The 20484-nt window shown below is 46.5% G+C and overlaps 1 protein-coding gene across 1 annotated transcript; it reads right to left on the reverse strand.

Annotated features, from left to right (window-relative positions):
• Positions 1 to 888: 888 nt before the first annotated feature.
• Positions 889 to 20114, reverse strand: LOC110339371 (cytochrome P450 2B1). Its single transcript, XM_040734353.1, has 9 exons — positions 19914 to 20114; positions 11249 to 11411; positions 10952 to 11101; positions 9024 to 9184; positions 8098 to 8274; positions 7530 to 7671; positions 5465 to 5652; positions 5150 to 5291; positions 889 to 1451 (listed from the first exon to the last, which is right to left on the reverse strand). The coding sequence occupies exons 1-9, from the start codon at positions 20082 to 20084 to the stop codon at positions 1270 to 1272; spliced, it is 1476 nt and encodes a 491-aa protein (XP_040590287.1). The 5' UTR covers positions 20085 to 20114; the 3' UTR covers positions 889 to 1269.
• Positions 20115 to 20484: the final 370 nt, after the last annotated feature.

Consider the following 20484-nt stretch of genomic DNA (forward strand, 5'->3'; position numbering starts at 1 on the left):
AAGCACCTGCTTTTCCCAGCAGTGCAGTCTGTTGAAGCTGAGATTGTTTTTTTTTCGAGACAGGGTTTCTCTGTATTGTTTTGGAGACCAGGCTGGCTTCAAACTCACAGAGATCCGCCTGCCTCTGCCTCTGTCTCCCGAGTGCTGGGATTAAAGGTGTGCGCCACCAACGCCCGGCATCTCCTAGACACTTCTGACAGAAGATGAAAAGGCAGCAAGAGCTGATGACTCACAGAACTGGGGTCAGCCTGGACACTTTGGGGCAAGGATTTACTGTGGTCGTCAGAAGAGGGTAGTGACAGAGATCAGAGACATACAAGGTTCAGCGGCACATGAGGCAAGATTAAGGAGCAACTGGTTGTGCCACTTTGGTGGATTGTTTATGTAGTTACTGTTTCCCTTCCACTGTAGTAAACACCTGGTGTCACCCACCTGCTGTTCCAGGTTCTCACAGCAAAGGAGAAACAAAGCAACAGGGTGTTCCTTTACGACCTGGTATGGATGGGACTGAGTTTGCAGCAAGAAGCCCTTCCGGAAAGAACCTTAGTTACCAGCCATCAAGAGGTCACATGTAAGACTTGCCAGGAGACCATGGACTGGGCACTGTGATGGCCGCTCTTGAGTCTTAACTTGACCATATCAGTCATCAACTAAACCCCGGATGCTGGACACTCCTGTGACAGATTTCCTATAGGATTATTAGAAGCAGGAAGACACACCCAAAATCAGGGCCATACCTTCTGCTGGCAGAACACATGAACCAAGGCAATTGTGCTTTTGCGGAGAAAGACCATGATGAAGGCACTTGAAGGTGTGTGACTGTGGGAATCAAAGCATAGGACCCTAGATAATGCTATGTGAAGTAAAGACACCACACACCAAGTCACACACCGTGTGATTTCATTTATGTGAACCATATATATATATATGAGGCAAGTCCATATATGCAGAATTCAGACCACATACAGAGTCCATTAGATTAGTCACGGTACACCTGGAGCTGATACCTGGAATGCTGGCTGTTGAGAGCAATATGGGAGTGACTCAGTGTGACATGTGGCCTCCAGAAGTCTCTGTGTTCACACAATCGATTGATTGATTTCTCCAGTACCATTCACAGGGCAGAAGAACACACCTTAGGGCTTTGGATTAGTTACATAAGGTGGATGAGGTGAGGAGTGATTTAACATGGTTTCCATCAGGTCTCGCAGGGGCAGAGAAATTGGGACATTAGAACATGAGTAGAGACATCTGGCCACCTCACCCCACTCATCGGGTCAAGAAACAGATCTGGTATGTTGGGGGTACTCTGCCAAAGCCATTCTCCTTGGGACTGAGGTCAATGTCCTTAGGATCCACAGGACTGGACACAGAGAAGTTCTGGAGGAGGGTGGTGAAGAAAAGGAACAATTCGTTGCGGGCGATGCCTTCTCCAAGACAAATGCGCTTTCCTGTGGGTACAGAGGATGAGACATGTGAGCCCCAAGGCAGTATACAACCTGCAGACTGTCCCATCCCTAAACCCAGACACTCTGTAATTTGCAATGAATAAGAAGGTTTGACCCTCAACCTGCAATTCAGGTGACAACTTTAAGAGATTCCCAAAACCTTAACAACTGGTTCAAGAGCCAACACCAATGTCGTAGCGTGGGAAGGGGCCTGCCATCAATCCTGAGGACAAGAGTTCAATCCCCTGAACCCACATGCTGCAAGGAGAGAACTAACCCCACAGTCTGTCCTCTGACGTAAACACACACCACACATGTGTACGCATACAGCCAGGTAGGAAAGGAATAAATTAATGGTAACATGTAGGACAGTTAGTTTGCTGGTGGATGTCTCGTGGTCACTTCTGACAGATTCCTAACTTTTGTTTGGATTATCAGAGTCCTGTGTTCCAGATCTGTAAGACCCCACCTAGAGCAGGCACAAAGTGTGTATGTGTCCACATGTGTAACACAGCATCTTTAGTGCCCCTGCTTTCTCGTGTGAGGGATTGGTACCCATCTCATTGGGCTGCCCTGAGGGTGAAGTACTGATTAGAAAACTCCTAGATTAACAATGGATGGTGTCAAGGGTCCCATGTGAGGCAGACATGGAGGCACATGATGCGAGTGCAGCACTTGGGGGACTGAGCTTTCAGAACAGGCTGGACCACACAGAAGGAGCACTGTGTGTGCATCCTCTGTCTCTCCCCTTCCTCCTGCTGCTCCCCACCCACACTCTCCTCTCAGCTAGCCCTTGTTCAGCTTGAGATCAACAAGTTCCCAAACACAGTTGTTCCTGCAATTGAGATGGGCGGGGCCCATGGTAAGTCATCTATGACACCCACTGGCTTCTCAGGGGCGTAAGTAGCCCGTGTTGGTTTCTCACCTCAGGCATCGAGCACCACAGAGAGAGGAATGGGAGCCTGAAAGCCTGGGTAGAGGCTCCACCACCTGCCCTGTACCTCAGTGAGTCTTAATCTGCAACTGGATGCCTCAGGCCTCTAGGTGGAGGAGGAATTTTCCAGCAAAGCCTGTGCCTTCCAGTTGTTGAGAAACTGTACCTGTGTATGGGGGTATAGGGAAACCACACTATGCCCTGGGAATCCCATTTACAGAACATAGCTTTCATGAGCTTGGAATTTCATGGGGTAGCTTTCCAAGATGGTTCTCGTAGAACTGGATTTGTGACACAGATTTCTCCAGAGCATCTTTTATGCCCCAAAGCCTGGAGCTGGAGACTTGGACACCGTTCCTATCTCTTTGGCTCTAATATCCTCTTGGTTTGCCCGTTTGCTCACACAGCTGCATGCTGGTATCCCACGGCAGTCTGCCTGAGCCTGTGTCTGTATCTGCCATCGCTGTGTCTTTTCATCTCTTTCCTGTTTCCTTTTTCTAACTTCTAGCTGACATCCTGGCCCCTCCTCCCTCTCTGTCTAACCACATCTGGTCACACATTCCTTCATGTCTTCTTATGTCCCTGTTCTCCACATCCCTGCCCTTCCGAACGTGTGTCTGTTATACGGACAATTCACTTTTATCTCACGCCCTACATGTCTACAACTCTGAAAATGGAATTTGAAAGGAGCCCATTATACTGGACAGATGTGGAAACAACATTGAGCCCAGGGTCACTGAAGTCTCTTGGACACTCAAGACTGGACAATTCTTAGCTGAGGCACAGATCACCTGGAGAGGACTTGCCTAAAATCCCTCAGTGAGGGGATGAGGACAGAGTTCAGGGAGGCTCAGAAGGAAAGAACAGTAGAGTAAGAGGGACAGCCAAAGAAACCAACCAACCCTGAGCATGAAATCTACCACACTGACCCAGAACCCGGAGCCAGTGAAAGAAACACGTTAGTCCTGAACCTAGAATATAAGAAACACAGCCTGACTCTGAAACCAGAGTCAAAGAAACACACCTTGGCCCTGGAACCAGAGCCAGTGAAAGATATATGCCCAGACCGCAAACTAGAGTCTAAAAGTTAAAAAAAAAAAAGGCCAGTGAAGGAAACACAGTTTGGCCCTGAATACAGAGCCACCAACTATGCCCGTGACCAACTGAAACACAAAACTAACCAATCCCTGAGCAAAAAAATCTTCCTGGAAAAACTCCGCAGTAAGAAGCCCTGTATAAGCTCTCTGCCTGTTGAGTTGCTGGCTGTCCTTTCCCACCCTGACAGAGGCAGCCACTCTCCTGGATTCCTCCTTCCCAAACAAATCTTTCTCAAAAGAGTGCAAAATAGAACCTTGCTGAGTTGCCTTAGGGGAAGGAGCAGAAAATCCTTGCAGGAATGGTTACTTAGGGGCGTTCAAGTTCAGAAGGCTAAGCAGAAAAGGTAACAACATTTCAACAGAGTCCGGGGAGATTGCTCTATTTCTACAGTGGCTTCTTTAGCAGAGTTTAGCAAAAGTAACGTCTTGGGCCTCAGCTGAAAAAGCAGAGAACTCTGCTAGAATGTTTCCTCAGGGGAACAGAGCAGAGATAAACTGTAACTGCTCTCTCTAGGAGAGGACCAAGATTTCTATATCCTGCGGGGAGACCATCCCCCACCACACCCCAGATTCAGGTATCCCTGACTTAGCAAATCAGGACACCTTTCCCTCCAGGGCTGAGATGTCCTATTGCAGCTCTAGTGTACAGAGATGTCCTATGGCGGCTCTAAGTTTACCCTGGCTTCCTGATAAGTCAGGACACCTTTGCAGCTCCAGAACTGTCTTACAAGGGTCTTCTAGAATGCACCAGGGAAAGGCTGGAGGAGTGGACTCTTTTGAAGAGAACTTGCTTAACATGCAATCAGCCCTGGGTTTCACCCCTAGCATGAGGACTCAGTTGGGATAGAGGGACAACAAAGGCTGTGGCATTGTTTGTAGAACTCCCCTTTCTCCAAAAGACAACAAACATGAACACAAAGTGTCCATGCTTACATCCAGTAGAGTCCATTAAAATGAATTAAATTTGGCCAAAGGGAGCTTCTTATGTGACACACTAACCTAACACAACAGGCAATCACACTACACACTAACTTGAGATTATATTATTTCAGTGAAGAACAAATCTCAGTCACTCAGAGCAGCTGACCTACCCCAGGCTGACAACTACCCCAGCATGGCACCCATCAGGGTCTGTGTCCATGCCCAGCTCCCTCGAGTCTACAGAAACCACGTGCTGACACTGATGGGTGCTGGACTCTGAACGTTCTCTAGTTCAGGATATTATCCATCATGAGTGGTCTCTTGGATCAAATAAATGCTAATAATTTTGATGTCTCTTAAAAATGTAACACAAGTATGCAAACAGGACCAAGTGTGAAGACATGCCCCATGTCACCAGTGCTCACAGATGAAGTCAGTGTCTCCCAGCCATCAAGACCCTACCCAGTTCATAGCACAGTACATAGATTATGTCAGTTGTTCTTGCTGCCGTTTCTTAAGAAAATGATTTGCTCAGGGTTAGAGGACCTTAAATACTTCCCCAAAGTCCTCATGACCAGGAAATTTCTTTAGTTCAAGAGACCCCTTGTGGGGCTGTAGCCAGGGCAGATGGGATGGTTCAGGCAGAACAGCTGGAATAGACTCATGAAACATGGACCTACTCCTGTCTGTGTCCTGGAGGATGAGCCTGACCTCTAGTGACTGGGAAAGGGAGCACAGGTGAGTCTCACCTGTCGAGAAGGGCATGAAAGCTTCAGTTTTCTTCAGTGCCCCATTGGCATCCAGGAAGTGGTCAGGATTGAAGGTGTCTGGTTGTTCAAAGAACTGTGGGTCATGGAGAGCTGAGCTCAGGATGGGGTACACTTCAGTGTCCTAGGAGACATTACGAGATACAAAGGTGTTAACATGCCCTGACTCACATATGCAGAGTCAAACCATCAATAATACACCAGGAATGCTGGGAAATGAACACCATGCTGGTCCTGGGATCAAGGAGAATGCAGGAGGCTCGTGGAGTAGAGATGTGGAGTGACAGCCAGTCTCACCTTGGGGAGCAGGTACCCTCGGAACAAAGTGTCTTTGGTGACTTTGTGTGGCACACCAATCGGGATAAGATCTGAAAATCTCTGAATCTCGTGGATGACGGCCTCGGTGTATGGCATTTTGGTGCGGTCGTCGAGGTTTGGAAGTCGGTGTGAGCCGATCACCTGATCGATCTCCTTTTGGACTTTCTCTGCACAGAAGAGGGAAACGGTGAATCTACTCTGCCTGCTTTGTAGCAATGATGTTCTATTCTATGTGCTAACAACTCAGGAAAGAGTCCAGCAAGGAGATTCTCCTGAAAAAAGCAGTGTACTCGAGGGTGCAAAGCTGTCATATCCTTAAGTGACTGTCCCTCTATGCCCATGTTTAAAACTAAATTAAAGCTGCCTCTGTAGCTTCAACCTCATTTCAGCCAGGTTTTAAAATAAGTAATTAAAACATACAGCAAAGGGCTACTGCATAGGGACACTTCATAGCAATCGTGTTGGTGTAGGAGTATGAGGGAAAAAAGAAGTAAAAGTTCTCACCTGTAAGGGAATGAATTGTCTCTGTGTACACACATATGCACACACACCAGCACACATCCACACATATGTATATACATATACACATGTGTATACACACATACATACATGCATATACACTCACACATGCACATATACATACATACACCCAAACACACACATGCACACATACATACATGCATCTATACACTCATACATACAAACATGCACATATACTCATATATGCACACCCATACCTACACACATATATATACACATACACACAAACATATACACCCACATAAATGCAATACATTCACACATGCACACATACATACATACACACACATACACACACATACACACATGCATATATACACATATACAGACACATGCATACACAGTCATTTTTACACATGCATACACACTTGCACACATATGAACACACACATATAAACATAAACACACATATACATGTGCACACACAAACATGCACACACACATATACACTCACATGCATACATATATACACACGCATGCACACACACACACTCTAACTTGCACATGTACCATAATTTCACATGAATTTTTATATTAAGAACTTAAAGCTGTATCCTCAGGAATATAACAGAGAAGTAGGTAGATTAGCAAATATATCAATGGATGGATGTAAAAATGAATACGTAAGAAAATTAATGGATACATCAATTAATAAATGGACAGATTCAGGATTAAATGAAATGAAAAGACTAAACACTGAATTATGTATTCCACTGGTAAGTCAACACACGATTCAATTATTGGATAAGTGGAGGAATGGATAAACATATGAAAGATGAATTCAAAGGCCAGTTGGTGAAAGGATTAAGGGATGACACTGTTGATACAAAGATACATGAGTGTATGAATAAATCTATGCTGGATAATTTATTCAATTCTACAGATTAAAGGAAAAACTAAGTTGATTAACTGAGATAACTGAATGAAATGGCTGGTTGGGTAATTGAAGAATCAATTGGACAATGGATTGATATATAGTTGAATGGGTGGATATTAGTGGTGTGTGTGTGTGTGTGAATACGTGTTTGTACGTGGGTATATGGAAGGATCATTGAGTAAACAGGGGTTTGGATAGAGAGATGTTGAGATGGATGGGAAAATGAATGAAGGGGTGGATGGATGACAGGGGGTTGGCGGTTGAAAGATAGGTAGGTGAACAAGCAGGATAAGTAGATGGATGAAGATGTGCATGGATGGAAAGATGAATGAAGAGATGATGAAAGATGGGTGGATAGATGGATGGATGGATGGACAGACAGATGCACAAATGGATGGGTGCATGGGTGGATGGATGGATGGATCAACCTTTAAATGATAGGAGAGAACAGTGGAAAACAGCTCAGCTAAGGGTTCATTCACACACTGCCCAGAGCACTGCCCTAGTTTAGAAGTAGACGGAGCCTTCAGAGTTCCAGGTGGAAGAGACCCAGGTCTCTCTTGTTCACACAAACCTCCACAGACTAAAGGGAGCTAGAAGCTCCCCAACTGGCTGCCTGGGGCGCACCTGCAACATGGGGGTACTTGAGCATGAGCAGGAAGCCATAGCGGAGCGTGGTGCTGCTGGTCTCGGTGCCAGCAAAGAAGAGAGACAGCACGGAGATAATGAGGTTCTGCTGATGGAACTCCGTTTGTGGGTTGGACTTCTCCTGGTTCCAGAGAGGAGAGAAGGGAGGGTCAGGGTGACTGCAGCCTTGCAGGGAGATGACACGATCCTGGGCACTGTCCTTCAGTCTCACCGTATGGACTGCACGGTATTTCTTAAACCTTGACAATGTCACCTGGTCTCTGTGTGCTCTGTGTCTGCTCTCTCTACTCTGCTCTCTGGTAGTTTATCATGGTTTCTTTCTTCCTCTGAGTTCTTTTCTGCTTTTTGTTCTTGCCCTGTGTTTCCTCCACAGTTTTCTTTCCCCTTATTTCATTTCTCCTCTCTTCTCTTTTCTTCATTTTCCAGATGTTCTGCATCTCCTCCACTCCATTTCCTGTCTCTCCTTCCCATCCCCTGCCCTCATTTCTTCTGCTCACATCCTCAGGCTTCACCCTCACTCATGCCCTCTCAATCATGCGGGACTTACCTTCTCCATTCGTAGGAGGTAGGTGTCGATGAAGTCTCTTGGATTGTTGGGATCCAGTGTTGCCCTGTGCTTCTTCACACTGTGGTCAATGTAGTCAAGGATTTCCTGCAGATTTTTGGAGATTTGTTTGTGGCCACCGGGAAAGTATTTCAGGAAGCCAGAGAAGAGCTCAAACACCTGCAGGAAAGAAGGGTCCAGAAGGTCACCTGGAGCTGTCAGCTCTCGAGAAGCAGGATGTGTCCCTAGGTCCCCATATTTCATGAGGATCTGCGCTCTCTCCTCTGTCCTCTGCACTTCCCCCTGTGTTTTCCTGCCCTGCTTTCCTCGTCTTCTCTTTTCCTTCCTTCCCTCTCGTGCACATGTACACAGGGCATGCGCTCAGTCTGTTTCCATGAATCCTTCTCCACACTTGTCCTGTCTTCTCCATCTGTCTTTCCTAAGCCATCATTTTTTTTTGGTTTGTTTTTTCAATCAGGGTCTTCTATCTTTCAGACTATCCTAAAACTTAATACTTATCCAAAGATCTCACATGTACTGGGATTGCATATGTGGACGAACCATACCTGCCTTATTTTGTGTTAGAGATGAATCCAGGAAATTATACATGATAGACAAGTGCTCCACCCTCTTAGCTACATCCACAGTCCCCATGTCATCATTTTCTCACGTCTGGATGGCTCTGTACTTCTGCATTCAGGTCTCTCCACCCTGATAAACACTCCCCCTCCTTCCCTCCAGACCTCAGGCTCCCTCTGTCTCCATGTTGTCTCCACCCTGTTCCACATTCCTCTGTCACTCCTGCCCCTAACCTCCTTCCCTCTCCATGTTGTCTCTGCCTCTCTTCCATCCTAGCACACCCCCTCTGCACCCACAGGGCAGCCTGTTCTTCTTCTACCCTGGATGCTCCTCTCTTCCCAAACACTGACCTGGCTGGAGAATGAGCTGATGAGTGAGAAGCTCTGATAGAACAGGTCCAGCAGGCGCAAGAATTGGCGGTCTTTGTAGTCAAAGCGTTTTCCAAAGACAATGGAGCAGATGATGTTGGCAGTGATGCACTGGAAGAGGAAGGTGGGGTCCAGGGGGGCTCCTGGGTGATGAAGAGACAGGACAGAAGATGTGGCATCACGAGGAACATTTGGCCTTGACCCCATCTCTGTAAAGGTGTCCTCACCACTCACTACTGATAAAATAGCAACAGAAGCTACCTCATTTGCACATGAGATGCACCAGTTCCTGCACTCAAGAGGGCACACACCATTTTATTTAGTATTCTCTCAATATTGTACATAGAATGCAATGTGATTAGTATACACAGAGGCAGTAGCTAACTCCTCCAAGGTAACACAGGTACTCGACTGGGACCAGGATTTATACCAGGGAGCTGTGAAGCAGAGCATGTGTAAGTTAGTCCCCACCCTGCACCTCCTCCCAGGGCAACACTCTGACTCTGAGCTAACACAGCTATCTCCCACTGGTTGCTTATGTGGATTTAGAAGTCTTTCCTCATTCCTTCTCTGATTCTAGGCTCTGTGGTATTCAACAACCATCAGCACTTGGTGCCTCCTGCCTTTGCATTCTGGGTTCCACCATGGGCTCTCATGGTTGAGGGATGTTGGCAGCCCAGCAATATTGGGCCATTGTTGTCCCTCTCTCTGGTCTCACTTGTCTGTTGTCCCTGATTCCTCTGCAGATCTTTCCCTGGCGTTTGTCAGTCTTTATCTGTCTCTCTGGTTTCCTGTATAAATGTCTTACAGCATTTTAGTCTCTTTCTCTTCTCTCTCCTGCTACCTACTTTCCTCCCCCTCTGCTCCCTTCACTCCTGCTCCCCAGTGTTTACTGCTGTTTGGTTCCTCATGCTCCATCTCAGCTTCTTTCTCCTTCTCTCTTCTTGGACCCTTGATTCCTTCTACTCTGCATGGACATCTCAGAGTCTCCTAAGAAATCTTAGGATAAACACCAGCATGAAGGACTGAGGTTCTAGAAAAAAACTTGGTCACCTGTGTACCTCTGTTAAAAAGTTTTATAAGTACCCAGAAGTGCTTATGACTGCCACAAGGTAAAAGACCATCAGGACCCTCACAAGATAAAACCACAATTCCCTGTTCCAACACCCGCCTTAGACTTAGACAATGTTTTGAGACTATTTGATATAATCAAGATGGCCTTGTATACCATATAACGCCAAGGATGAACTCAGCATCTAAACCCCTGCCTCTGCTTCATCATCATGCCAACATTGTGGGGTTAGTGACCAGACTGGAAATTGTGTGTCTGCCAGGCAAGTCCTGCATGCCTCAGTTGCTTCCACAGCACCAACCACGCTTTCCTCTTTGAGGCAAGATTTCATGATGTAGCCAGACTAGCTTTGAAGTTGTGACCTTCCTGTCTCAGTCCCCTGAATATTGCAATACAGGCTTGTGTGATCATACCAGCCTGACACATATTCTTAATCCAGATAGGTATTGATTTCCGTGAACATAAGTAGCCAGCATGGAAATCACTCAATCTATGTCTCTGAGTTATTCTTGGATATAGATTCTGTATTTCTCTCTCCTGCACCCATCCTTACCCCAGTGTGTGTTTGTATGTGTGTGTGTGTTTGTGTGTGTGTATCTTTCTCTGCCCGTGTGTGTGTGTGTGTGTGTGGTGTGTATCTTTCTCTGCCAGTGTGTCTGTGTGTATGTGTGTGTGTTGTGTATCTTTCTCTGCCAGTGTGTGTGTGTCTGTGTGTTCACACATGTTTGTGTGTGTCTGTGTGTATCTTTCTCTGCCCATGTGAGTCTCTAACTCTTTCTGGCTGTGCTCTCATGTTCTGCTTCTCCATCTTCCTTAATGCCCTTTCTCCGGGACTCACCCTGGGATTTCCGCAGCTCCTCTACCAAACATTGGGCCTCCTCCTGAATCCGTTCCTCCACACTCCTCTTTCCCATTCCAAAGTCTCTCATGGTGGCCAGAGAGAATCGACGAAGGGCCTTCCAGCGATCCCCATTGGCAAAGATCACACCTAAGAAAGTAGGAGAATAATGGGTGACTTGTAGAGTGAGTTCAAATAAGCCTGGCTCCTTCCCCAGCCCTTGTCCTCCCTTCTAGCAGATTCTCCTCTCTGTGCCCATTCTCCATTCCACCTCATCCCAACCTTTGAGACTCCTACCGTAGTCCTTGAAGACAGGTCTAACCACTGCAATTGTCCCCCGGCCAGAGAAAGCCTCAGCTTGGTCCACCAGAGCCTCCCTTATGGCCTCTGTCCCATACAACATGACCACGGGCCTTGGTCCCAGGTGCACTGTGAACACATCTCCATATTTTTCTCGAAGCTGCCAATCATAAGGGAACCAGGGTTTTGATTAGTCAGTGCAGATATTGTCGTTACACTGTGCAAACACCTAGACACAGATTGGTAAGTAGGAACCCCTCCCCTGGCCACCCTTCTGCTTCGGAGAACCTAGCAATTTCAGGGTAAACCGCCAGCATGAAGGTCTTCATGGATGCTGGACGTCCTGAGCAGCACAACATTACAGTATGGCTGTGTGTGTGTGTGTGTGTGTGTGTGTGTGTGTGTGTGTGTGTGTGACTCACACTATAGGACCAGCACTGGGCAAGTAAATGAGGTGGACCAGGAACTCGAGATCATCTTGGGTTGCTTTTGAGCTTGAGGCCCGCCTGGGGCTACATGAAAGTTTGTCTCAAAGAAATAAACAAGATATAGATGTGATATAGGAAAACTGAGAGTGTTGAACTGCAGTTACAATGGAGTCAGCAAAGACAAACTTGCTTAGGAAATGCTGAGCCTCACAAGGTAGAGTTTGGTTAAAGCAGAAAAGATGAGAAGGATTTGGAGGTGGGGCCTTCTTGGAGGAAGTATGTCACGGCGGGTGGGCTTTCAGATTTTAAAATCCATGCTAAGCCCAGAGTTTCTCTCTCTGCCTACAGAACAGAGTTTCTCTCTCTGTCTAAGGATCAGGATGTGGCTGTCAGCTACTGTTCCAGTACCTGCCATGTCTGCTGTCATGCTCCTAACACGATGATAATGAACTAAACATCAGAGACTATAATCGAGCCCCAACTAGACGCTTTCTTTTAGGAGCTGCCTTGGTCATGGTGTCTCTTCACAGCAACAGAACAGTGACTGAGACACAGACATCATGATTCAAAAAGAACAACACTGGTCTACTTTAAAAGTAATGGTGACAATGTCTTTGCTGGAACTCCCCATTTATCTGAAACAGCCAGAATTCCTGTTCCTAGCTCTGTAACATATGTTTAACACCTCAAAGTCTAATGGAACCTAAAAGTTATTTACAGATGATAGCACGAAGGAATTGATAGGGCCTAAGACCTACAGACACTGTTAAAATTTTCTCTTTGAGGAGAATTTCTCTAGAAGTTGGCCAGAACCAGATGAGCATTAGGAAAGACATTTTTTCTTAATTCTTGGGTTTTGAAGTAAATCCATACTGGTGAGGGGAAAGGTCTTAACCGGATGCTTCAGATACAGATATTGGTATAAACACTGATATGGATATTATATGGATGTAGATAGATGACAGATAGATAGACAGATAGACAGACAGACAGATAGATACATATAGATATGAATATAAATACAGATATAGATAGTAGGCCATAATCTTCAGCTGGACAGCTCTGGAATCTCAGTGAAGAAACATTCTTCCTGTGGCCTAGCTTCAAACTGTTCAATGCCTCCTAACAACAATCAAGACAGTAGCTGTGACCCACCCACTGGATTATGTGGGACAGGAAGTGATTGTCACTTAGTAGTGGTACTCAGTGTGAGCCATGACTACAGTACAGACAGTTGGGGAAATACCTGGCAATGAGACCATCTATGCGTCTACAGGGAATTGGTCCCAGGAATGTCACAACCCTCCAGTGCTGAGAGCCCTTGAGGAGAGTGGGGCAGTATTTTGAAGTAACCCACCCTCATCCTCTTATAAACTTTAACTCTCTCTAGATTGCAGCGCAAGTAATAGAAATGAAAGGCTATGAAAATGGTCAGTGCCTGATGTTATTTATGAAATAGTGCTAAGGAAATTTCAACAGATGTGTGATTTACACGTGTTTGTGTCTTGAGATAGGATCCTGGTATGTAGGCCAGCTGACTATGCAGTTGTCTCAAACTTGTCATTCTCCTGCCTCAGTCTTTCAAGTGCTGGGGTTGCAGGTGTGAGGCACACCTAGTCCTGAGTGTATTTTTTTCTAAGTATTTTCAGCCCACAGCTGGTTGAATCCGTGAGCAGAGAATCTGCCTTTATGGATAGTCAGCTATAATTTCTGAAGCTGATTTTAAACATAGAGATAAACTTTGCCTCTAAGTGCTTTACAACAACAAAAATACATGCACATGTGAACCCAATTAAAGAACCAGATTATCCTAGAAGCTTTCTAAATAAAACAGACAGGATGAGTTCACACCAGGGAATCTCAAGCATCACTGAAATAGCAACCTGCCTATCAGATGAATGATACTAATCATCACCAACTTAATGTTGGCATGAAAACAGCTTCTGCTTACATTTGCTGTTATCTAAATGCAGTCTGGACACAGGTCAAGTCAACCCACAGAGTCAGTATAGTGAGAAGGTCGTAAACATAAGACGTAAGTCAGGGCCAATTGTAATGTGAGCTGATCCACACATGGATGATAAGAATGTGTTCATTTTGGAAAGTCACTGAGCTGTGCTCTTTTAGAGCAGTGGTCATCAACCTGTAGGTCTTCACCACTTTGGAGATCGACTGATCCATTCACAGGGTCGCCTAAGACCAACAGAAAACACACATATATAAAGTTTGATTGATAGCAGAAGTAAAATTAGAGTTAACAAGTAGCAAGGAAATAATTTTATGGTTGGGGGTAACCACCACATGAGGAAGTGTATTAAAGGGTTGCAGCACTAAGAAGGCTGATGATCAACTTCAACAATGTCATAGCTGGAAAGTTAAAACTGGGCTTGCTTAAGAAATGGCTCAGAGGTTAACATCTCAGGCAGAGGACCTGGATTTGGTTGTCAGCGCCCACGTGGCAGCTCACAGGAATTTAACTCCAGTTACAGGGGATCCAATGCTGTCTATTGGCCTCTGCAGGCACCAGGCACACACATGATAAAAGACATTTGTACAGGTGAAACACTTTTACACACAAAATTAAAAGAAATCATTTTAAAGGTGTACTTGAAGCTGGAGAGGTAACTCAGTGGCCTGGCACTTGGTACTACATCACGATGACTGGGATTTGTCCCCCAGTCCCCCAGTGATAAGCCTGGTGTCCCCAGCAAATCCAAAGTGGAGGTGGAGACAGGAGGATGACGGGGCTTGCTGGTTTCCAGCCCAGCTGAGAGAATGCCAGACCCAGGCTAAGAGAGAGACCCTGCCTCAGAGGAATAGACAGAGAGTGAAAGAGGACAACCAGTGCCCCCATCCGGCCTCCTTAGGACAGGTGCATGCATCTACACACAGAATGCACTACTCTCAAACAGACACACAGTAACAACAACAACAGTAATTGTATTTCTTTCCAAATTCTAGGCAGCCACTTGCAGACCTTCCTCCACCTTGGGACCTGTCCCCTCTTCTAAGTCCTGATACAGAAAACCATGACTTTTCCAAAACTTCCTTTCTACCTCTTGTTCCTCCAGATACCGATCAAAGCTGAGCATGATATACCTGACACTCTGAGCCTTCCCTCTCTGTTCTGAAGCTCACCCGCTCATTCTTCACCATGTGTCAGTCTACAAATGACATCGATTCCTCTATGTCTGTCACCTGTCTTCCTCTTCCAGCAGCTGCCAAGATTTCCCCTTGCCTGCCCTGGTGTTTTTCGTCTCACACTCTGATAAGTTTGACCCTGAGCTCCCTGAGTCTGTTTCCAACACCAGTTTCCATGGTAACAGCGAGTTTGTCCGAGGTTCTGACACTATGTGAGCAAGATGGGACTCTACAGAAGTGCCCGTGAGGATAAAACAGGCAGTCACGCTCCAGGACTTCAGGATCCATCTGAGAGGGACCCCAGAACGTGACTCTAGCCACCCCAACAGCTATCAGAGCAGTTGGAAATAGACCCTAGGTCACCACTCTTGAATCAAGCCTCAGAGGTCACACTTAAAAGCCGGATGAGGAGCCCAGTGAGCGGACACAGATGCATGCTCTTGTGAGCCTACCAAGGGAGCACAATGGATTTTGTATGAATGTTATGCCTGCATATATCTAAGTGGGCCACATGGATGTAGTGCCCCAGAGGCCAGAAGAGGGCATCAGATCCCCTGGAACTGGAGTTACAGATGGTTGTGAGCCGGTTATTTGGAATGCTGGGAACTGAAACCAGGTCCTTTAAGGTGCGGCCAGAACTCAAGTACTGAGCTGCCTCTCCACCACCATCACCACCAATCCCTGGTCCTTCTCATGTCTTCTCCTAAATGCGCATTTCTTCCTGGAGATACATGTGACTGAAACCAACCCACAGTTTGGAAATGTTCCATCACCAGTTTTCAGCCCATCTAACAATCTGTTTTAGATTCCCCATTCTTTTTTTTTTTTTTTTTTTTTTGAGATAGGGTTTCTCTGTGTAACAGCTCTGGCTGTTGAGGATGGCCTAAAACTCACAGAGATCCACCTGCCTCTGCTTCCCAAGGGCATTAAATTTGTACAACACCACTGCCCAGCTAGAGTCCCATTCTTAAGAGAATGTTAACGAGCCTTAAAAGCAGTTTAGCATAGACTCATCCATCATCCCTTCTCCCTCATCCATCATCCATCATCCCTCCTCCCTCATCCTGATTGGAGACAGGATATTAATACCTGCTCCAAAGACTGACTCCTCCCTTAAAAGTTAATTCAACTGAACCTCTCAGTCACCCAGCCAAGAGACATGCCCAGGGGAAGGCTGATTCACTTACACCAATACAAGCAGACGGAAGGAATAATCTTCCCCTATTTCATGACCACTCTGTGCTTCTCTTCCCCTAACCATGGTGCTGAACTCTCATCCGCAGCTTTTCAAGTCTCTATTCCGTGGGGAAGCCTTGCTGGTCGGAGGCTGTGGTCTACCATGGCCTGGCAGCTCTCTCCAGGTTGGGCAACATGGAGGACTCCCCCCCACCTCGTGGGATGTCCTGCTCTCTACCTGCCCTTATTTGGAGAAGCTCTCTAGGCCTGGATGCCTTATTCATCTGTAGTGTGACCTCTGGCATGGTTCCCTGCTAGAGCTCTTCCCCTGCTGCCCATACAGTAATTAGACTTTGTGCTAGGAGCTTTAGAGTAGGTCCAGGCTTGCACACATGATAACTAAGTCTTGTACTAGGAGCTTTAAGATAATGCTTAAACTGTCTCCCCAGAGAGCTGTCAAACTGTCCGTCCCTGCTCATTTACTTCTGCTCCCTTGCCCCTGGACTGGCAGGCAGGTGGTGATCCCTGAGAAAGGAGAACCAAACTTGCCCTTCTGTTTTCTTTTTAACATTTTTCTTCTGGATTACTACTGAAGGCTGGGTGTGTGCTCCCTGGCGCTCTGTGCTCTCTCTCTTTCTCCGATGCCACACCCCCCCACACCCTCTTTCCACAAGTGGGAGCCTACAAACAGCAGGAATTTCCCTCTTCCTCTTCAACTTCATCCTCTAGAAGCCACCAAGATTCACAGTTTACCTGCTTTGATGTTTTTCTCTCAAATGTTAATAAAACTGTCCGTGAGTTTAGGAGAAAAGTTAAAGACTTAAAAAGACATTGAAGTCGGACATTGGTGGCACACACCTTTAATCCCAGCACTCGGGAGGCAGAGGCAGGCTTATTTTTGTGAGTTTGAGGCCAGACTACAGAGTGAGTTCCAGGACAGTCTCCAAAAGAATACAGAGAAACAAGAAAAAAAACAGTTGAATGTTTTTAGCCCAAATGTTGGCAGTTCTAGAGGCCACAGCTTTGATTTGTTTCTCTACTCCTGGCCAACAGGATTTCATCATACTTAAAATGTCAACCTCAAAAACACACATGATAAAACCCACACTCACTTCCAACAACACAGCTGGCTTGGAGACTAGATGTTTTCTTGAGCTACAAGTTAAGCTTCCAGAACATCCCAGATTACATGCCAGGAAACCCAGGCATGTGGGGACAACAAGCAATTTGGAATTGAGCTGGGACTCATGGAGCTGGTACGGTCATCAGTGGTATGTGACACGTTTTCTGTCCTCTGCTGCATTGTGACACATGAGAAGGCTTCTCACCAGAGGCTGGATAAAGGAGTGCCTGATGTTGGAGTGTCTGTTCATGATTATAAGCTGAATAAACAGCCTTGCTTTTAATTTTCATTGTCTGCGTATGTCTATGTATTTGTGTATATATGTGTTTGTGTGTGTGTGTATGTTTGTGTGTGTGTATGTTTGTGTGTATGTGTGTGTGTGTGCGTGTGTGTGCCACATGTGTGTGGGTACTCCCAGAGGTTAGAGGAAACATCAGATTCTCTGGAGCTGGAGTTGCAAGTCTTGTTGGCTGTCAGATATGGGTGCAGGGAACCAAACTGGGTCCTCTGGAAAAGCAGCAAGCATCCTTACACTGATCCATCTTTCCAGGACATAAACCTCTTTACTTTATAAAAGACTGAGCCTCTTGCCTAGTGTTCTAACAACAGAGGACAGAGTCACCAGGAGACACCTTCTCTCTGGCCTGGGTGGACCATTTCACATCTTAGCCTTCTTGGCTTCAGTCAAGCTGGTTCCTCCCCAAGACCCCAAAATTCAACACCTACCTCTCCACCATGACACCATGTTCTCTTCCACCTGGGACTGTTCCTTCCTGGCTTCCCCCATTGGCCCTCAGAAACAGCTTTTTCTCCATTTATTCTCCCTCCAGAGTCTTTGGGAATCTCATCACATCCTTCTCTTATGGACCCTTAGGTGACCTTAAGACTCAGCTGGGGTTGGAGCTGGAAAGATTCAGTTCTTGCAAAGGCCTGGATTCAGGACCCACACAGTACTCACACCATCCTAACTCATTTCCAGGGGACCCCAGCCTCTTTTGAGTACCAAACATGTATGTGGCCCACATGCATACATGCAGGCAACACTCACACACGTGAAATAATAATCAACCTTAGGGAGGAAAGCCATTTGCTTTGCCTGTGTTCTGTATCGATAATCCAGGTGAGCAGGTGACTTATCTAATTAATGTCCCTGTGTTTATTCTGCACTCAAACCAGGCTGTCAGCTCCTGGGTGACAAGGATGCAGCTCTGCTCCCCGACTCTGCCCCATCATGCTATGAGGAGAAACATGGGACTCTTTATCATTCAAGAAATACAGTTAGAAAGGCAGCCAATCATATCAGGCTCTAATTTCCTGCAGACTGCACATTCCATTGACACTGTGTGTTCATGTCATTAAGACCATTGTCCCCATGGGGCTGAAGAGATGGCTCAGAGGTTAAGAACACTGGCTACTCTTCCAGAGATCCTGAGTTCAATTCCTAGCAACCACATGGTGGCTCACAGCCATCTGTAATGAGGGAAAAAATGCAGCATTGTCCCAGTACGACAGACCCTCTCTGTGGGCACTTAGTGGAGCTGGGGGAAGGTGTCAGAGTCTCTGGTGGCGTAGTCACTCATGAGATGCTCATGAGAAAATAGGCTCCACCCATGCTTATTGGGGTGGGCTGGGGGTCAGTATCTCACCTTTTCCTCACCAACCTTCCCTCCTGAATCAGAGCCTAGAAGGTGTCCTTTCTCCTTGTGCCTAATGATCTTCAAGCAATCAGTCACACAGAAGCCCACTGTGAATGACCCCAGTTAAACTCAGGGGGAGAAAAACTAAAGGATACTAAGGTAAGATGGGTCTTGTTGGCAAAAAGAAAGGTTTCTATGAGAGAGAGAGGGAGGAGAGAGGGGAAAGGGGATCACAAATGACTGAGATTCGGGACACACATATGTTACATTGTCACAGGAGTTTTAAAAATAAAATCAGCATGGTGTTGACTTGAGCTTTCTAACGAGTAGGAAGCACATGTTTCAAACACTCATGTCAGGGCATGGGGTACACACTTGCCATCGAGTTCATGAGGCTAAGGCAGGAGAATCAGGAGTTGGAAGCCAACCTAAAAAAACACAGGGAGACACTGTCACACAATGTAAATTAAAATAACTAAATTTGCCATCGATGGGGGGAGTAGAATCTTTTAAAAGCCAGGAGGTAATAAATCCAGGGTTCAAGAGGGACATCTGATCTCCACAACCAAGGGAGAGACAGAGGAGTGGGACTTACAGCCCCTGCTTCAGCTCTCTCATGGAAGGTGGGACCATGGGTGCAGATGATGATTAACTATTAAAAAACAGTGCTAATTAAGCATTAAGTCCCAAGCATGAAAATAAATGCAGACTGGAAAATACAATGCTAGCTGCTGGAAGAAACAGATAAGCACGCCCTACTCACCCCTCCTCCTGCTCTGCCTTTGTCCCTGGACACCTCAAGCTAATCTTGGCTCTCTCTTTTGTTGACAGGAGCAAAACCTGTTGTTGATGCCTCTGACATTTTCCTTTCTTTTGTGCAACAGACGGGCCCCTTGGAGTGAAATTCTACACGCTTACACCTCAATACCTGGACACCTTTCACACGCCAAGCACAGCGCCCCCACACGATTCCAGCATAGCGAGGACAAGCCTGTCAATCTGAGCACCATCCACTACCAACCAGCATCTCACCTTACACCCAGCGAACTTCCCACCTGAACCTACGGCCTGGAAGGAGTCCGTTCCTCATCCTAATGAGAGATCTCCATAGACAAAAGCAGAGGTAAGCCCACACTAAATCCCCACGTAAGTCTCACCCGCATGAAGGAGTTCAGGAGGCCTCCTCTGTCCATCTGCAGGAGGTTCCCCAAGAGGGGCAGAGGGCGGGGTCCTGGAGGAAGGTGGCCACGGGCCTTTGGGTGGCCCCTGACCAGGAGGAGCAAGAAGCCCACGAGGAGAGCGAGGAGGAGCAGGACACTAGACTCCATGGTCCTCGTCTAAACACCTTCTACTTCACTGCACACTCCAGCAGGACCTTTTATGCTGAACCCGCCTCTCACCCAGTTATGTAACTTCAGCTGTTGCCGCCTCTGTCTCATCACTGTCCAGTAGTGTGGAGCACCCATAATTCCTGCTTGGGCTGCTGGTGATCTGTTCACTCCCTATCCTCTTAACCCCACCCTAGATGTTGGCAGGGACACCATGAAACAGATACATAGGACAAAAGGGCATTGGGAGTAATGAATATCTATTTCTTGGGGTGAGTGTACACATGTCAGCTCAGACTTATCAGATTATTTATTCAGGCATGGACCTGAGTGTGTGCACTGTACACTTTTCATATGTGAAAGGTCATTTCTATTATAACTGTGAGGCTGTGTGTTTCTG

Source organism: Mesocricetus auratus, unplaced genomic scaffold (genome assembly GCF_017639785.1).
Source record: "Mesocricetus auratus isolate SY011 unplaced genomic scaffold, BCM_Maur_2.0 Super-Scaffold_100038, whole genome shotgun sequence".
NCBI classification, from domain to species: Eukaryota; Metazoa; Chordata; class Mammalia; order Rodentia; family Cricetidae; genus Mesocricetus; species Mesocricetus auratus.

Excerpts from the sequence above, each read along its gene's own strand:
- LOC110339371 (XM_040734353.1), bottom strand. The coding sequence starts at position 20,084 with ATGGAGTCTAGTGTCCTGCTCCTCCTCGCTCTCCTCGTGGGCTTCTTG. Across the intron at positions 11,412-19,913 it reads TCCTGAACTCCTTCATGCGG|CTTCGAGAAAAATATGGAGA; the intron begins GTGAGACTTACG and ends TATGATTGGCAG. Across the intron at positions 5,292-5,464 it reads GAGGGTACCTGCTCCCCAAG|GACACTGAAGTGTACCCCAT; the intron begins GTGAGACTGGCT and ends AATGTCTCCTAG.